General features: G+C 46.3%; 1 protein-coding gene across 3 annotated transcripts in view; it reads right to left on the bottom strand.

Moving 5' to 3' along the window:
- usp4 (ubiquitin specific peptidase 4 (proto-oncogene)) overlaps positions 1 to 15,465 on the bottom strand; it is a 33,544-nt gene that overhangs the window by 7,299 nt on the left and 10,780 nt on the right. Inside the window, exons 8-19 of one of the 3 annotated variants that reach the window (XM_056275431.1) lie at positions 9,474 to 9,591; positions 9,124 to 9,297; positions 7,874 to 8,032; positions 7,406 to 7,630; positions 6,170 to 6,253; positions 5,880 to 5,974; positions 5,604 to 5,786; positions 3,500 to 3,726; positions 2,114 to 2,344; positions 1,940 to 2,010; positions 983 to 1,098; positions 683 to 832 (exon numbers count right to left, since the gene is read on the bottom strand). In XM_056275431.1, the coding sequence (XP_056131406.1) occupies positions 683 to 832; positions 983 to 1,098; positions 1,940 to 2,010; positions 2,114 to 2,344; positions 3,500 to 3,726; positions 5,604 to 5,786; positions 5,880 to 5,974; positions 6,170 to 6,253; positions 7,406 to 7,630; positions 7,874 to 8,032; positions 9,124 to 9,297; positions 9,474 to 9,591 (1,833 nt within the window). Of the gene's footprint in view, positions 1 to 682; positions 833 to 982; positions 1,099 to 1,939; positions 2,011 to 2,113; positions 2,345 to 2,985; positions 3,163 to 3,499; positions 3,727 to 5,603; positions 5,787 to 5,879; positions 5,975 to 6,169; positions 6,254 to 7,405; positions 7,631 to 7,873; positions 8,033 to 9,123; positions 9,298 to 9,473; positions 9,592 to 15,465 lie in introns of those variants that run through there. The other 2 variants (XM_056275432.1, XM_056275433.1) reach the window with 2 other exon arrangements.

The raw sequence follows: 15,465 nt of genomic DNA, 5'->3' as shown, positions 1-15,465 counted from the left end.
TCTTCCTGTCCTCTGCATCTTCCTCTGTCACACCAGCCACCTGCATGTCCTCCCTCACCACATCCATAAACCTCCTCTTTGGCCTTCCTCTTTTCCTCTTCCCTGGCAGCTCCATATTCAGCATCCTTCTCGCAGTATACCCAGCATCTCTCCTCCCCACATGTCCAAACCATCTCAATCTTGTCTCTCTTGCTTTGTCTCCAAACCGTCCAACCTGAGCTGTCCCTCTAATATACTCGTTCCTAATCCTGTCCTTCTTCATCACTCCCAGTGAAAATCTTAGCATCTTCAACTCTGCCACCTCCAGCTCCACCTCCTGTGTTTTTGTCAGTGCCACTGTCTCCAAACCATATAGCATAGCTGGTCTCACAACCATCTTATAAACCTTTCCTCTAACTCTTGTTTGTACCCTTGGGTCACAAATCACTCCTGACACTCTTCTCCACCCACTCCACCCTGCCTGCACTCTCTTCTTCACCTCAGCCCTCTAATTGGGAGTATTCGGTGTATTTTGCACATCAGCACCCTCTAGTGTCAAGTTCCTGCCATTATTACACCAAAAATCTCACTTCAGTCCCTTCAGCTCAACTAATGATGTTAGGCTCCCCTTCTTCCTGAAAACAAACCACTTAGATGGTTGTTTTTCTTTCTGCCTAAAATTGATGAAAACTTGACGGCATACCTGATGGGAAAGTCCACCACTGTGTCCAGCTTGTCCCTCCAGCACCGGTTGTAGGAAAATCGCTTTAGGTGGACAACCAGAATGCGAGGCAATGACCACAGGTCAAACTTTTTTGTGGCCTGTTGGTGTTTCTTACATGTGGGACAATACCTGTATAAACAACATGGATATTTTTGTTGTGAAAATAACAACGGAAGGGCACCAATGGAAAAAGGTACAGTCATTGGTGGAGTCTCCTAATGGTGAAGAGCTTCAACAGTTACTTCCTGGGTCAAACTATGTAAGTTTGAGTACCCTTACCATGGATCATATTCGCCAAGTATCTCCATGGTTGTGAAGAGCTCAATGCAGTCCCTCAGCGCTACAGTGGCCTTCTTTTTCTGAGGCTGGAGCATGCTCTCATGCTTCTCATAGGCCTGCATATATAACAAGATGACAAAGATGAGAGAGTTGGACCTGGTACTAATACATGGCAGTAAGATGACCTCTTAAAAGCCTAAAGCTTCCTACAGACTGTGATTTTAGCAATCCTATACGTTTATTGCAAGCCACACTGTGAGATATGGATCTAATAAACTTGGGTACGACATCAAGTTTGATGTATGTAGACTGTTCGATAATACCTACTGAATCGCAGGCTACGACGCAAGTCCATAAAAATGTCATCAGTGTGCGTGCCACATCGGTGCGCATAATCAATCTACGCCGCTGGTAGAGCAACATGACGCCAAGCAGGAATCGAGTCCTTTCAACAGTCACCGCAGCTCGTTTTGCTCTTTTGTTGCTCGTTTTAGCTTGTTTTGTTGAAGCCATCGCATTTGGGTCACAGATGCTAACATTCTGTTTATTTGTGTTTAGCGTCAGGAAAGATTCTGCGTCGCGCTGATCAGTGCATCATTTCATACTACATTTCTATTGGTTGGTTAGTAGACGTAGGTCGTAGCAGCAGTCACATTGTGAGATCCATCCATCCATCCATTATCTGAACTGCTTATCCTGCTCTCAGGGTGGCGGGGATGCTGGTCATCCTGAATTTCTGACACTGTCAGACTTTCTTCCCATGTTATCTTCAGTCGCGAGACCGTAATAACGGCCGTCTTTGAACCTGTCTCACAGTGCGACGTAGGACCACCGTTTTGGAGCCACGACCAAAGATATCGCCATGTTTAGTCATCTTTCGTCTGAGACGGCCCAAATCGCACAGTCTGTAGGAGGCTTAAGGGGGATATGACTGTCTTGATAAAGATGACCACTGACCTCTGCTTCCTGATCATCATAACACAGCTTCTTTGTTTCGGAGTCCCAGTCAATCGCCACTGTGGAATGTGCTGTAGAAAAGGGGGGGAGGAAAAAACAGTGTGTATGTGTGAGATGGAGGACTTTTTAGCTAAAAAAAGAAGAAATAAATAAATAAATATACACCGTACTCACGATTCAGTTTGAGGACATTTCCGTCACAAGGCAGTGGACTAATGTTGGCTGTTCCGTACGAGTTGACCATACTAAAAGTGAAGAGCTTGGGCGGGGCGGAGCATGGCTTGGCTAGGTTGCCTTTAGGCCTATTTTCCAGGTCAGAAGTCTCCTCCTCTTCCTCATCGTCCTCTTCCGACTGGCCATTCTCTGGCTCGGGACTCACCTGGTGGTCCATGGCCTCTTCCTCACCTGAAGACAAATGGTGCACCATGGAATCAAAACTCACTTGCGTCAAGTTATTGTCTGATAACTACTATTTAAAGAGTAACCCTAGAGCATTTTAGTGAGGTTGCTGACATCCACAGGTTAAAAACCATGTGAAGGATTATAACACAGCAGGCTGATTTTGGTGATCTCACCAGATTACCAAGATTACTGTTAGCACAGCAGGATAAACACAGAATCAGAAACACTTTGTCATTTCATTTCATGTACTTATGCACATGAAATGAAATGAAACATCGTTTCCCCAGCCCACAGCAGTGCAACACAACAACAAAAACACCAAACCAAATCCAAAAACTACAAGAACTACAAGAACACATACAAACTAACACATAAATCTAAACTAAACACCAAAAAAAAAAAAATCACTGTCCAGGAGAACAAACGCCAGCCAGGATGATGTTGGAACTGCCAGTCTGCATGGGCTAGCAGTTAGCTTAGCCTGCCCTGCTTCCACATCCTGTCAGACCGCCCTCGGTGTTTCCTCTTAGGGCGCAGGTCCGGTCAGGGCCGTGGTCCTTGGGCCCACCGGACGCAGCAGACCAAGCTCCCCCAGCCTATCAAACGCCAGCTCTCCCAGCCAGACACCTTCGACACACCTCCCTGCACTCCACACTAAAAACAGAGTCAAGACTAGGAGAAGCCGCCGCCAGACCGCCCTCGGTGTTACTGGAACTGCCCGGTCTGCATGGGCTAGCAGTTAGCTTAGCCTGTCCCGCTTCCGCGTCCCTTCAGACCCTCTGTACAAATTATCATCTACAGCTGTAGATAATAATATGGAACTGTTGGGTATAGACGTGGCAAAGAATCAGCAGCGACAGCACTATTGGCAGTTGTCAGTACTCTGTCTGTCTGTGCTGATAGATATGCTGGTACACCTAAATCAAACACATGCATTATCAATGCTATTATGTGCAACTGTGTTTATGTCAGCAACCTCGCTAAAATGGTCTGGGGTTTAGGCACTCCTTAGAAAGTTTTTCTCACAAGTAAAAACTACAGCTCTGTCTTTTATCACAGTCACTTGAACCCCACCGAAAGAAAAATGCAAATAAAATGAAAACTCATCATCTTGCTTAGTCACTTCGCCAAGATGAAAGATGATACTGTATGGCTTACCATCACACAGCCCGTTTGGCCCGTTGCAGGTCCCTGAGTGGTTGCTGCAGTTGCTGGAGCTGGTGCTGCAGGAGGCCCTGTCTGACAGGGGGCTGCCACAGCCGCTCAGGTTGGCATTGAGACTAGACGACGTCGAACATTCAGCAGTCTGCCTACAGCTGGCAAAAGTGGCTGTGGCTGAGGCCCTGCTTTCCAGACAGGGGCCGGGGGAGTGCTTCACATAGCGCCTGCAACAGGAGATGGTATGCGTTGGTGAGACTGTGGGATATCGAGAACTAGTTTCCAAACTGAAACCGGTCCCACATTTCTAAGACAAAGGTATTCATAAATTAAGAGTCAATTTCAAATCTGCTTATCAAGTCCTGAAATGTTATTTTCAGTCATGTTTGCAAAACTAGTAAACGCAAAGACTGAAATGATTTTGTAAAAAGTCTAAAAAAAAGTTTCAGTCGCCCGCCATCTGCTGACCTAATATCTTTGTAGCAGTACAACTCCACTAATGAAAAAGTAACTTTTTCTTTTGACATATTTTCTTTCTTTTCTACATTTATATATATATAAAAAAAGAATCCGAACCAGAACTCGATAATCAAAATCGATAAAATCCAAACGATACCCGACCCTAGATAGTCTGAGACATCACCCTCGGGTAAATGATAGTTTTCACTTTAGCAGTGATAGTTACACCTCTCATTTTGATCTTTAAAATCTAATTCTCCCACATTATGTTTATCACATCACTTTGTCAACACACAGTCTGAAAATGTGTGACATTCTTCTCTAGTTGATATGTCTAATACAAGGATTTCAGCATTTCTCCCCACTACATTTTGCATGTCTGTTATGGTTAGATTGTATAAAAACTACATGGAAATGCAGTCAGAGGAAGACCATCACTACTACCCATATCTGCTTTTGAGAAGCTGCCAACAATGTCAAAAAAAAATCCATTGTCAGTCAGGACAACTCATGTAATGGAGAGTGTGCTTTATTGAATTGGTGCCAATATGGCTTTTAGCTTTAGCAACGAATGGATGTGGTTGTAGGTAGGACACAGCGCTTTAAGAGTGCTGTAATAAATCTAAAAACAGAAAAAAACGACTGATAGTCTATATATAGATTTAGTCGACTGGTTCACGTAGACGCCTGTGGTGCAGGAGACCTGGATTCGTGTCCTGCGCCCAGAGGCGTGAGGGCGCTGTATGCTGAAGTGCGGGGACGCACTTCCTGAAGGAGGGGGGTAGTGTAACAACCACGGATAAGTAGACTCACTAGCCCTTGGCTAACGGGTCGGACCCTTTAGTCGTCTGGTTAACAGGGTCTCCCGTGGTGCGGGAGACCCAGGTTTGCATCCTGGCTGCAGCAGCTCCTGGCTACACCCCCCCACCCCCGAATTCGCTACAATAGAAGCTGATCCAAACTGTTTTGCTCTAGTTAAATATTCCATCCATTATCTGAACCACTTATCCTGCTCTCAGGGTCACGAGGATGCTGGAGCCTATCGCAGTAGGCGGGGAGACACCCTGGACAGCCAGCCAGGCCATCACACAGAGCACGCACACACACACACACACACACACACACACACACACACACACACACACACACACACACACACACACACACACACACACACACACACACACTCATACCTAGGGGAAATTTCGTACGGCCGATTCGCCTGACCTACATGTCTTTGGACTGTGGGAGGAAACCGGAGCACCCAGAGGAAACCCATGCAGACACAGGGAGAAGATACAAACTCCACACAGAGGACGACCCGGGATGACCCCCAAGGTTGGACTACCCCGGGGCTCGAACCCAGGACCTTCTTGCTGTGAGGTGACTGCACTAACCACTGCACCACAGTGCTGCCCTAGTTAAATATTTCCCCCTTCAACAAGTTCAAACGTGACTGGTGTATGGTTAACACGTGGCTAAGGCCGATTCCTTCAGCAGTCAGAACGAATTTCCGAACCGAATTTGCTCCGCCCATTTTTTTGCATCTGGATCTTTCACTTAATGCATAAGAAAGGTTCAAAGATCCACCACAGCCACATGTCTTACATGGCCACTCGCCCACATTCACACAGTTCCTACTCACCCTATCCTCTCCAGGATCTTTTCATAGAGAACATCTGCCATGAGGTTCTGTCTGGGCACAGTGATGAGCAGGGGCTGACCAAACAGCATGGTGCCTGTGGTGCCGCCGCCATGTTTGGAATGGCGCTCCCTGAAGTATATGGGTAGGTTCATCTTCTCACAGTCCTCACCCTGCACCTCATAACTGCACAATAAGTGAACATAACTGATATAGCACTGTGACCATCGTAAAGAAATAATTCCACACAACTTTTTTTTAGTCGGAAACAAGGCTTACACAAAGATGTCATCTTTCTCCATGATTTGGTTGAGGCCATCATCCCATCTGTAAATTTTATGGAACCGGTGATTGTAAACATCAGCCACCACCATCTAAGAAGACAGACAGGAAATGCTAAGACTTGGGACAACTAAAGATGCAAAATTGTCTTTGCTCCCAACAACATCCTATTATTAATATTATAAACTGAAAGCATCGACATTTAAATCAGGATCTGTAGGTGAAAGGGCTTGCAAAATGAATTACTTCCTTTTACTTTTACTTGTCTACACAGGCATGGTTCTCACATTTTCTGGAGGGATTCCACAGAGTCTCGACAAGGCGTTGCACAGGTCTGCCATTGTACCCAGCTTAGGGACCACCACTCGGTACTACCACATGGAGAACAAATAAAAACAGGTATTAGATGGATACTTTCTTCTCCTACAAGAGGATATTTGTTTTCACCTTATGATATTATCATTGTTAAATACATATATTCCTATATTATTGAAACTATGACAGGACACTGAACCACTGTTTTACCTTCAGCACTAATAATTCCATTTACCACCAACAGGAGGCACAAAGACAGTTGTTTTTAAGCAACTGGAGCAAGTGTAACATTTTGGAGACGTGAACATGAATTAACTGAAGTGTGGAACTGCATGCTTGTTAGCATGGAACATGCTAAGTAGCACAGAGCTCGGAGCCACAAGCCAGTCTGACAGGCTCAAAATTCTCGCAATTTCTGTACATGATGCAGACTAGCACTGGTTATTTCAACAACCAAGGCTTTCAAAGTAAAAGAGCTACAGCGTATGTCCAGCAACCATTTACGTTTTGCCCGTAACACTTGGTTCAAGTTCGGAAAACACATTACTATTAAAGGAACAGTTTCAGTTTCTCTATTCAATCCTCTAGCAGCCACCAACCAGAGATGGGTGAATGTGTATCAAGTTCTTTGGGAGTATGAAGGTTGTTGCAGTTTAGATTGCAAGGAATGGTGATAATTTGGGTACTTGGCAACTCTGGAGAAGCACTCTTTTTTTTGGACCCCCCCCCCCTTCTCCTCAATTTTATCCAGCCAATTACCCCGCTCTCCCAAGCCGTCCTGGTTGCTGCTCCACCCCCTCTGCCGACCCGGGGAGGGCTGCAGACTACCACATGCCTCCTCCCATACATGTGAAGTTACAAGACACTTCTTTTCACTTGACAGTGAGGAGTTTCACCAGGGGGACATAGTGAATGGGAGGACCCCCCCCCTGTTCCTCCTCCTCACCGAACAGGCGCCCCGACCGACCAGAGGAGGTGCTAGTGCAGCAACCAGGACACATACCCACATCTGGCTTCCCACCCGCAGACACAGCCAATTGTTTCTGTAGGGATGCCCAACCAAGCCGCAGGCAGCATGGCAATTCAAACCGGGATCCCCATGTTGGCAGGCAACGGAATAGACCGCTACGCTACCCGGACGCCCCGCAGCACTCTTTTCTGATCTTGATGCCTGACAGATATAAATCCTCAACAGATTGGGATCTCACCTGTGTGGGTCTGGACTGAGGGTCTGATCTCACCAAGAAAACCTCCATAGTGCGGTCCTTCTTCATGGGCAAAGGCAATGTGAGGTAGCAGAAGGGGTCAAAGGTTACAGAGACCTTGGAGCACTCCGGACACACCAAAGTGGATTTGAAGAGGCCATGGAATATGTCAACTATGATGGAGTCATTTCGCAAGCGGTGGTTTGTCCAGGCTTCTTTAGCTACAATCTGTGGTGGAGGGGGGTTATTTGACAGCATTTAGACACAATTTATATTTTCTTTTGTGTGTATCTCAATTATGATTACATGGCCGCAGGCACACACGCGCACACACACAGACATAACAAAAGCTGTAGTGCTGTAATTTGAAACAAAAGAAAACCTGCAGAAAGACGACCAAAAATATCAGATTTGCCATCAAGACTAACATATGTAAGTATTTCACAAGGATGTACTGTTGCCCTGCTGTACCTCGTCTGGACGGCCCTCTGCATCCCTCAGGGCCAGATAAGGCTTCTTCTTGACGCGATTAAGATCTTCATGAAGCCCATCCAGCAGGAAGGCCAGCAGTTCCTGGGAATCCTGCTGCTGGTAGCCCGAAAACTGAGGGGCAAAGCGGCCAACCTGGGTCTGGAATGTGGAAATAAGTTGGAAGTTAACATCCCGCTTAGTTTTACCCATAAACTCCTTCAAGTATGAATACATTTTTTGGAGCATTTGTTGCCGAAAAGTATTTTGGCAAAAGCATATGGGGTAAGGATCAATTTGGTTACACCATTCAAGTTCACAGATTCTTGTTTGTATATTTATACGATGACATATAGACATTGCGTTGGAATTCCTATTATACATTTGCACTGATGATAATCACTTTTATACAAACAGCACTTATCTCTGAGTCATAAATCAAAGTTATTTTCACAATACTGTTTTTTTTTTTTTTAGCTGAGGGTAATTTGCATGGGCCTCAATCATCAATTGTTCGTATGTACACATTGTTCTTGCACACCCATCCATCCATCCTTATCCAAACCGCTTATCCTGCTCTCAGGGTCACAGGGATGATGGAGCCTATTCCAGCAGTCACTGGGCGGCAGGCGGGGAAACACCCTGGACAGGCCGCCAACCCCCACCCACACACACACACACACACACACAGGGACAATTTAGTATGGCCGATTCACCTGACCTACATGTCTTTGGACTGTGGGAGGAAACCGGAGCACCCGGAGGAAACCCACTGCAGACACGGGGAGAACATGCAAACTCCACACGGAGGATGACCCAGGACGACCTCCAAGGTTGGACTACCCCGGGGCTCGAACCCAGGACTTTCTTGCTGTGAGGCGGCCGTGCTAACCACTGCGCTACCATGCCGCCCTCTTGCACACCCATGGAATTGTTTTAGCTCTCAAGACTGTCTGATAGTCAGATGCAAAGCTTGATGCTTACTTGTAATTCCTTCCCCCTGACATCTATTGTCAACCTCTTTCAACGAGCCAATACCCAGGCCCACAAAGACATCAGTGTTAGCCAAGTGGTGTCTAAATTCAGGGGTTACCCAGGCTCTACACTGGTCTCTGAGACAAACTTCAGGGCTAAAAAGTCCATGGGGTGTGTATGAACAAATTTGTACCTATGAACAATGGATGAACGAGGCCCAATGACTTTTAGCTTGTGGAAATCGTCAGTGAACGCAGGAAAACTGAAGCACAGCTCACTTTGAAGGTCCGTGGGGCCACATAGCTGCTGCGGCTGAGCCACATCTGCTTGACCAGGTCTGCATAGGACTCTGCGATCTCCCCCCTCATGCCCAGTGGATTTTCCCGGTTGATCTCTGCCTCATACTGGTCATTCAGGAAGTATTCTGTGAGGAGTGATGCATTGCTCAGGCACTGGAAAAAGAGTGGGGGGGGGCATGGACAAGGAGTAACTAAATACTGTGCACTGTCTTCGGGTCTGCCTTAAAAAGGAAACGGTAACAATTTTGTTGAATACATTTCTCCTGGTCTACTTGTTATTTTAATTTTTGATGAAAATAAAAATAAAAGCCCCACTGTGTACACTTTACCTGGAGGGCAGAGTTCATGAAGCATGTGTTGCCAAGATTACTAAGACCACATAGACCAGGCTGGGCCTGCGATTCCCTGTAGTTGTAGGAAGAGCTGTAGGAGTTGTAACTGCCCAATCTGTTGGAAAAGCAGAATTGGCGTTGATGACCTATGGAGGCTGTCTGATAAAGACGATTACACCTGACTTGAAAACTTTGAACCAAGCAGAACCAAATAATGTGCTTTGGGAGCTACTCTGGTCATTAATATTCATACAACATTTAATGAATTAACATGCACACCTCAATGTGAATTTATTACATTTCAAGATAGCAATACTGGCTGCACCACATGTTTGATCACACCACACATTTGCCTTAATTTTCTAGGTACCGGTGGTACATACAGATGGCGGAAAATGGTAGCCGTCTTCTCACGTGTGCCATTCCTGGCATCAAAGGAGCCACATGATTCTGAAAGACTCGCATCTAGTGCCAAGTCTTCAATGAGATTTTTTTTTGGACCCCCCCCCTTTTCTCCCCAGTTGTGTCCGGCCGATTACCCCACTCTTCCAAGCCGTCCTGGTCGCTGCTCCACCCCCTCTGCCAATCCCGGGAGGGCTGCAGACTACCGCATCCCTCCTCTGATACATGTGAAGTCGCCAGCCGCTTCTTTTCACCTGACAGTGAAGAGTTTCACCAGGGGGACGTAGCACGTGGGAGGATCACACTATTCCCCCCAGTTCCCCCTCCACCCCTGAACAGGCACCCTGACCGACCAGAGGAGGCGCTAGCTAGGGCAGTGACCAGGGCACATACCCACATCTGGCTTCCCATAAGCAGACACGGCCAATTGTGTCTGTAGGGATGCCCGACCAAGCCGGAGGTAACACAAGGATTCGAACCAGGATTCCCGTGTTGTTAGGCAACGGAATAGACCGCTACGCTACCTGGACGCCCCTTTCAATGAGATTTCTTGACCGCTGTTTTTGGAATCATGCATGCGTTTTGAAAGTAGGTAAACATTCCAGTATCATGTCAGTGATATTTAATTTACATCCGAGCTCAGGACATATGGTAACTCCACACGGTAAACTGGAGCGTAAGACGGTCTGAGCAACAAAAAATGGACTAATTTTGAGTAACGTCCTTACCAATTATTAGCCAGTATTTAACATTTTCATGAATATTGGCATTAGTTAATGACGGTCTTAAAAACCAAGAGCTGAAAGGCAGCTTTATATCATCCGTTCATTATCTGAACTGCTTACCCTGCTCTCAGGGTCGTGGGGATGCTGGAGCCTATCCCAGCAGTCATTGGGTGGCAGGCCGGGGAGACACCCTGGACAGGCTGCCAGGCCATCACAGGGCCCACACACACATTCACACCTAGGGACAATTTAGTACGGCCTTGTCACCTGACCTGCATGTGGGTGGACTGTGGAAGGACCCGGAGAAAACCCCCCGCAGACACGGGGAGAACATGCAAACTCCGCACAGAGGACGACCCGGGACGACCCCCAAGGTGTGACTACCCTGGGGCTCGAACCCAGGACCTTCTTGCTGTGAGGTGACCGCGCTAACCACTGCGCCACCGTGCCGCCCAGTGTGTTATATAATAATTTATTTGGCAAACAGAAGTGACAATGTTCTCTTCTATTAACATTCAAGTAATATAAGGCCGGTGGTACCCTTAAATCTTCATCCTATATCACATGCAATACAACTCTTGAGTTATAATGTTACTTTGTTTATCATGAACACAAACCATGTGTCACAAATCAGTGAATTGGTACAAAAAGGGGTATAAATTAGACTGAAGAAAAGGCCTATTCACTTATGTTAAACATAAAATTCAGACAACCCACAAGTTGTGGCGACAAAGAAAGACTGAGCTGGCCAACAGAGGAATGGACTAACAAACTATAAGGCAAGGGACATTTAATATGTCATATGGCATCGTATTTTGTACTGCCACAGTTTTACAACGGTGGTTTAGTGCCAACAAAGTAGTGGCTGCAAAAGACATACAACTGCAACGCTACGATTAGCTCATCTACTAAGCAGGCTCAGGGTTAACCACAGGCGGATTATGAGACAATGGGCCCCTGGGTCCGGACGTGTAAAAAGCCCCCCAGCACATACACATAATTAACACCAAAAGCATATTAAGACACACATTCACCTGCAGTTTCCTTCAGTTTTTCAGTAGGACTTCTGGCGCTCTGTTATTGACATGCATGACTGAGCTCCTTGAGTATCCGACATAAATTGCAAAGTTAATAACAGCGACTTCATGCAGAAGCTCTGGCTTAGGGGCTCCTCGAGCCCTTGGTCTCCTGGGCCTGGGCCCGGTAGGCCCATTCGGTAATCCACCCATGGGGTTAACTATGTAGACTAATATTAGCTGCCTTGCTAACACGAGCCCCCATTCAGAGGTTTGGTGGTAGAAAGCAGGTAACTTCTTCTTCTTTCTTTTTTTTTGGATCCCCCCCCCCCTTTTCTCCCCAGTTGTATCATGCCAATTGCCCGTACTCTTCTGAGCCACCCCAGTTGCTGCTCCACCCCCTCTGCCGATCCAGGGAGGGCTGCAGACTACCACATGCCTCCTCCGATACATGTGGAGTCGCCAGCCGCTTCTTTTCACCTGACAGTGAGGAGTTTCACCAAAGGGATGTAGAGGGTGGGAGGATCACGCTATTCCCCCCAGTTCCTCCTCCCCCCCGAACAGGCGCCCCGACCAACCAGAGGAGGCACTAGTGCAGTGACCAGGACACATACCCACATCCGGCTTCCCACCCGCAGACACAGCCAATTGTGCCTGTCGGGACACCCGACCAAGCCGGAGGTAACATGGGGATTCGAACCAGTGATCCCCGTGTTCGTAGGCAACGGAATAGACCGCCACATTATCTGGACACCCTGGCAACCAGATAACTTCTAGATTCAAAACAACAAGGATATTTTTCATTCACACTGGCACATGGCAGCCATGTTTTATCTTTTACAAAAGTGCTTGCACTGGCAGCTCTGACGCGGGAACTTCAGCTCCAACACTAGCTAAACAACAAAATCCTGACTCATTCTGACCTACAACCTCCTCCACAAGGTTTTGTTTCCTTTTCAGCTTATCTGAAATGGAGCCAGAATGTGTATTGGGCCTCACATATTCATTTAGACATATTGATAACAAACACATTCATTTAGACATGCTGACAAACAATGCACGCCGTGTGCCGGCATGAATAAATGTTACAGCCACAACGGCAAGAAGATGAATAAGATCTAAACTGCCTAAAACAGTGTTTCCCAACCCCTCCTGCAAAATAGGTAGGCCTGCTTGTGGTTACTCAACCAATCATACTACACTCATACGGCCATAACCATAGTCAGGTGTGCCAAGTCTGACATATGGTAGTACAAGCAGGGTTACCCCCTGCAGATTTTCACTTCAGGACTGGGCTGGGAAACACTGGCCATAAAAAAAAATTGGCATCACAACAGCCAACACCCCACCTTGCTCTCTCAAAAATCAGCTCTGGCCCTTGATACACGACTCCTAGTGCAACACCATTTTTTTGTTGAGCATGAGTTCGACACTGAGTATTCTGAAAAGGACTATTTATGACTCTTTTTTTGTGTATCAACAAATTTGACCACTACTTTATTCAGAAATAAACCTTAGAGAAATATATCTGTAGTTGTAGACAGGGCTCGCATACTACTGGCCCGCGAGGCAGTTTTGTGCAGCCTGTGCCATGTTTTAGATTTATTAAGAGATCTGGACCACGTACCCATTTTGCACACCACTTTCACGTTTTTGTTTTTGTTTTGTTTAACGTTTCTGTGTTTCTAGTTCTACGTACTCAGTTAAGATTAGTCGTGAGGCCGGTTGTTGATGACGTAGCCTCATAATGTCAGTTTTGCATCTCCCTCTCAACACACTGTAGCCAGGCAACCTGAGTAAATATCTCATGTGAGTTTGCTGATGTAAACTGTTGTCACTGCTGGCAGATGTTCTGTAAAAATATCACTTTCAAAAGCCAAAAGAAAAGGGGCGTCCGAGTAGCATAGCACCTGCCTTATTCTTGGTGTTTGGCTGCTGTGGCGAAGACGTAAAACGCTTCTTTGTTTTATGTTTCTTTTTTTTTCATTTCCGTGGAAATTTACACCAGTCAATAACCATTAAAATGTACCTACGGAGGATTCCAGATTTGCTGTAGACTTGCTATTCCAAGCAATAGAAAGTACCAAAAAAAGATATCTGTGGGTATCCGGGTAGCATAGCGGTCTATTCCGTTGCCTACCAACACAGTGATCCTGGTTCGAATCCTTGTGTTACTCCCGGCTTGGTCGGATGTCACTACACACACAATTGGCCGTGTCTGCAGGTGGGAAGCCGGATGTGGGTATGTGTCCTGGTCACAGCCCTAGCTAGCGCCTCCTCTGGTCGGTCGGGGTGCCTGTTCAAGGGGGAGGGGGAACAGTGTGATCCTCCCATGTACTACATCCCCCTGGTGAAACTCCTCACTGTCAGGTGAAAAGAAGCAGCTGGCGACTCCACATGTATTGGAGGAGGCATGTGGTAGTTGCAGCCCTCCCCGGATCGGCAGAGGGGGTGGAGCAGCGACCGGGACAGCTCGAAAGAGTGGGGTGATTGGCCAGACACAACTGGGCAAAAAAAGGGGGAAAATTCTACAAAAAACAAAACAAAAGAAAAGTTGACCAAGAGCACCTACAGTTTCAAGAGAAATGGACATGCGACTACTTCTTCACTGAGTTTAATGTAAATGACCGCTAAATTACTTTGATATTGCCTTATGCAGTGACTGTTTAAATGGGCTTTAATGTCAGATGATGTAGTGCTACATTGCCCCCTTGTGGCTTGTTCCACAATTTATTTTCCAGACTTCCGTCTTTGTATTTTTGGAGACTTCCGCCTTCTGCTGGTGCACGGTCATTTTAGACATTGTCGAAGAGCTCCAAAGTAGGAAGCACACTTAGAAGCACGCATGGTAGATCTCATTATGATGAAATCTGGAGTCACTCTTCCACCCCCTGGAGTATTTGTGAAGGAGGATTTATATGTAACAAAAAGGTGGCAGAGAGTTCAGTATCTAATTGAATAGTTCTGGAGTCGTTGGAAGAAAGAGTATCTCCTGAACATCTCTCCTGAGATGTTCAGGAGATACTCTATGAATAGCTAGAACATCTCTCAGGAGATGAGACAGAAATGGCATCTGCCCCAGCACAACCTCAAAGTGAATGACATAGTCATTATCAAAGATGACAACCTCCCAAGAAACCAGTGGCACCTAGGACGAGTGGTTGAAACCATTCAAGGGAGTGATGGCTTAGTTCATTGAGTCAAGGTACAAGTTGGGGAGTGGAAACCTCAAAGAAAACAAGATCTCCCTTCCAAACATTCAGTCATTGAGTGACCTATCCAAAAATTGGTGCTCAAGTGGAAAGAAGAAAATAAATACAGACACCCGTTTGAAACTCTGTGTCTTGCTTATTCAAACCAAGGGGCCGCTACAGTTAACGCGTCTACGATCTGTCTAATTTGCAGGGAAAAAGATGCCGTCCTGAAGGATTCCGATCTGAAGCGACGTTACACTACTAAACATGCAGAGGAGTATGATCGGTTCAAAGGCGAGGAGCGGGAGAGAAAGGCAGCAAACTTTCAAAAAAAAAGTCTGTCCTGACAGCAGAACGTTTTTCACAAAGCCTAAAAAAGACTGATGCAGCTGTGGAACTAGCTATGTGGTACGCGAGGCAATAGTGAAGGCTGGCAAGCCATTTATGGAGGAACAGTCTCTGAGAGACTGCATGCTGCAGGTAGCGAATATCGTTTGCACAGAGAAGGCATCTTTATTCAGAAATGTCAGCCTCAGCCCAAATACAATGGCAGAACGCATCAGCAAGTTGTCAGGCAACATTTACAGACAGTTGTGCAGTAAAGTAAACGATTTCATGCACTATTCTTTGGCACTTGATAAAGGACAGATGT

Source organism: Lampris incognitus, chromosome 2 (assembly GCF_029633865.1).
Source record: "Lampris incognitus isolate fLamInc1 chromosome 2, fLamInc1.hap2, whole genome shotgun sequence".
Lineage (NCBI taxonomy): Eukaryota > Metazoa > Chordata > Actinopteri > Lampriformes > Lampridae > Lampris > Lampris incognitus.
The sequence above is the reverse complement of the archived record's forward strand: the minus strand, read 5'-3'. Positions and strand labels throughout refer to the sequence as shown.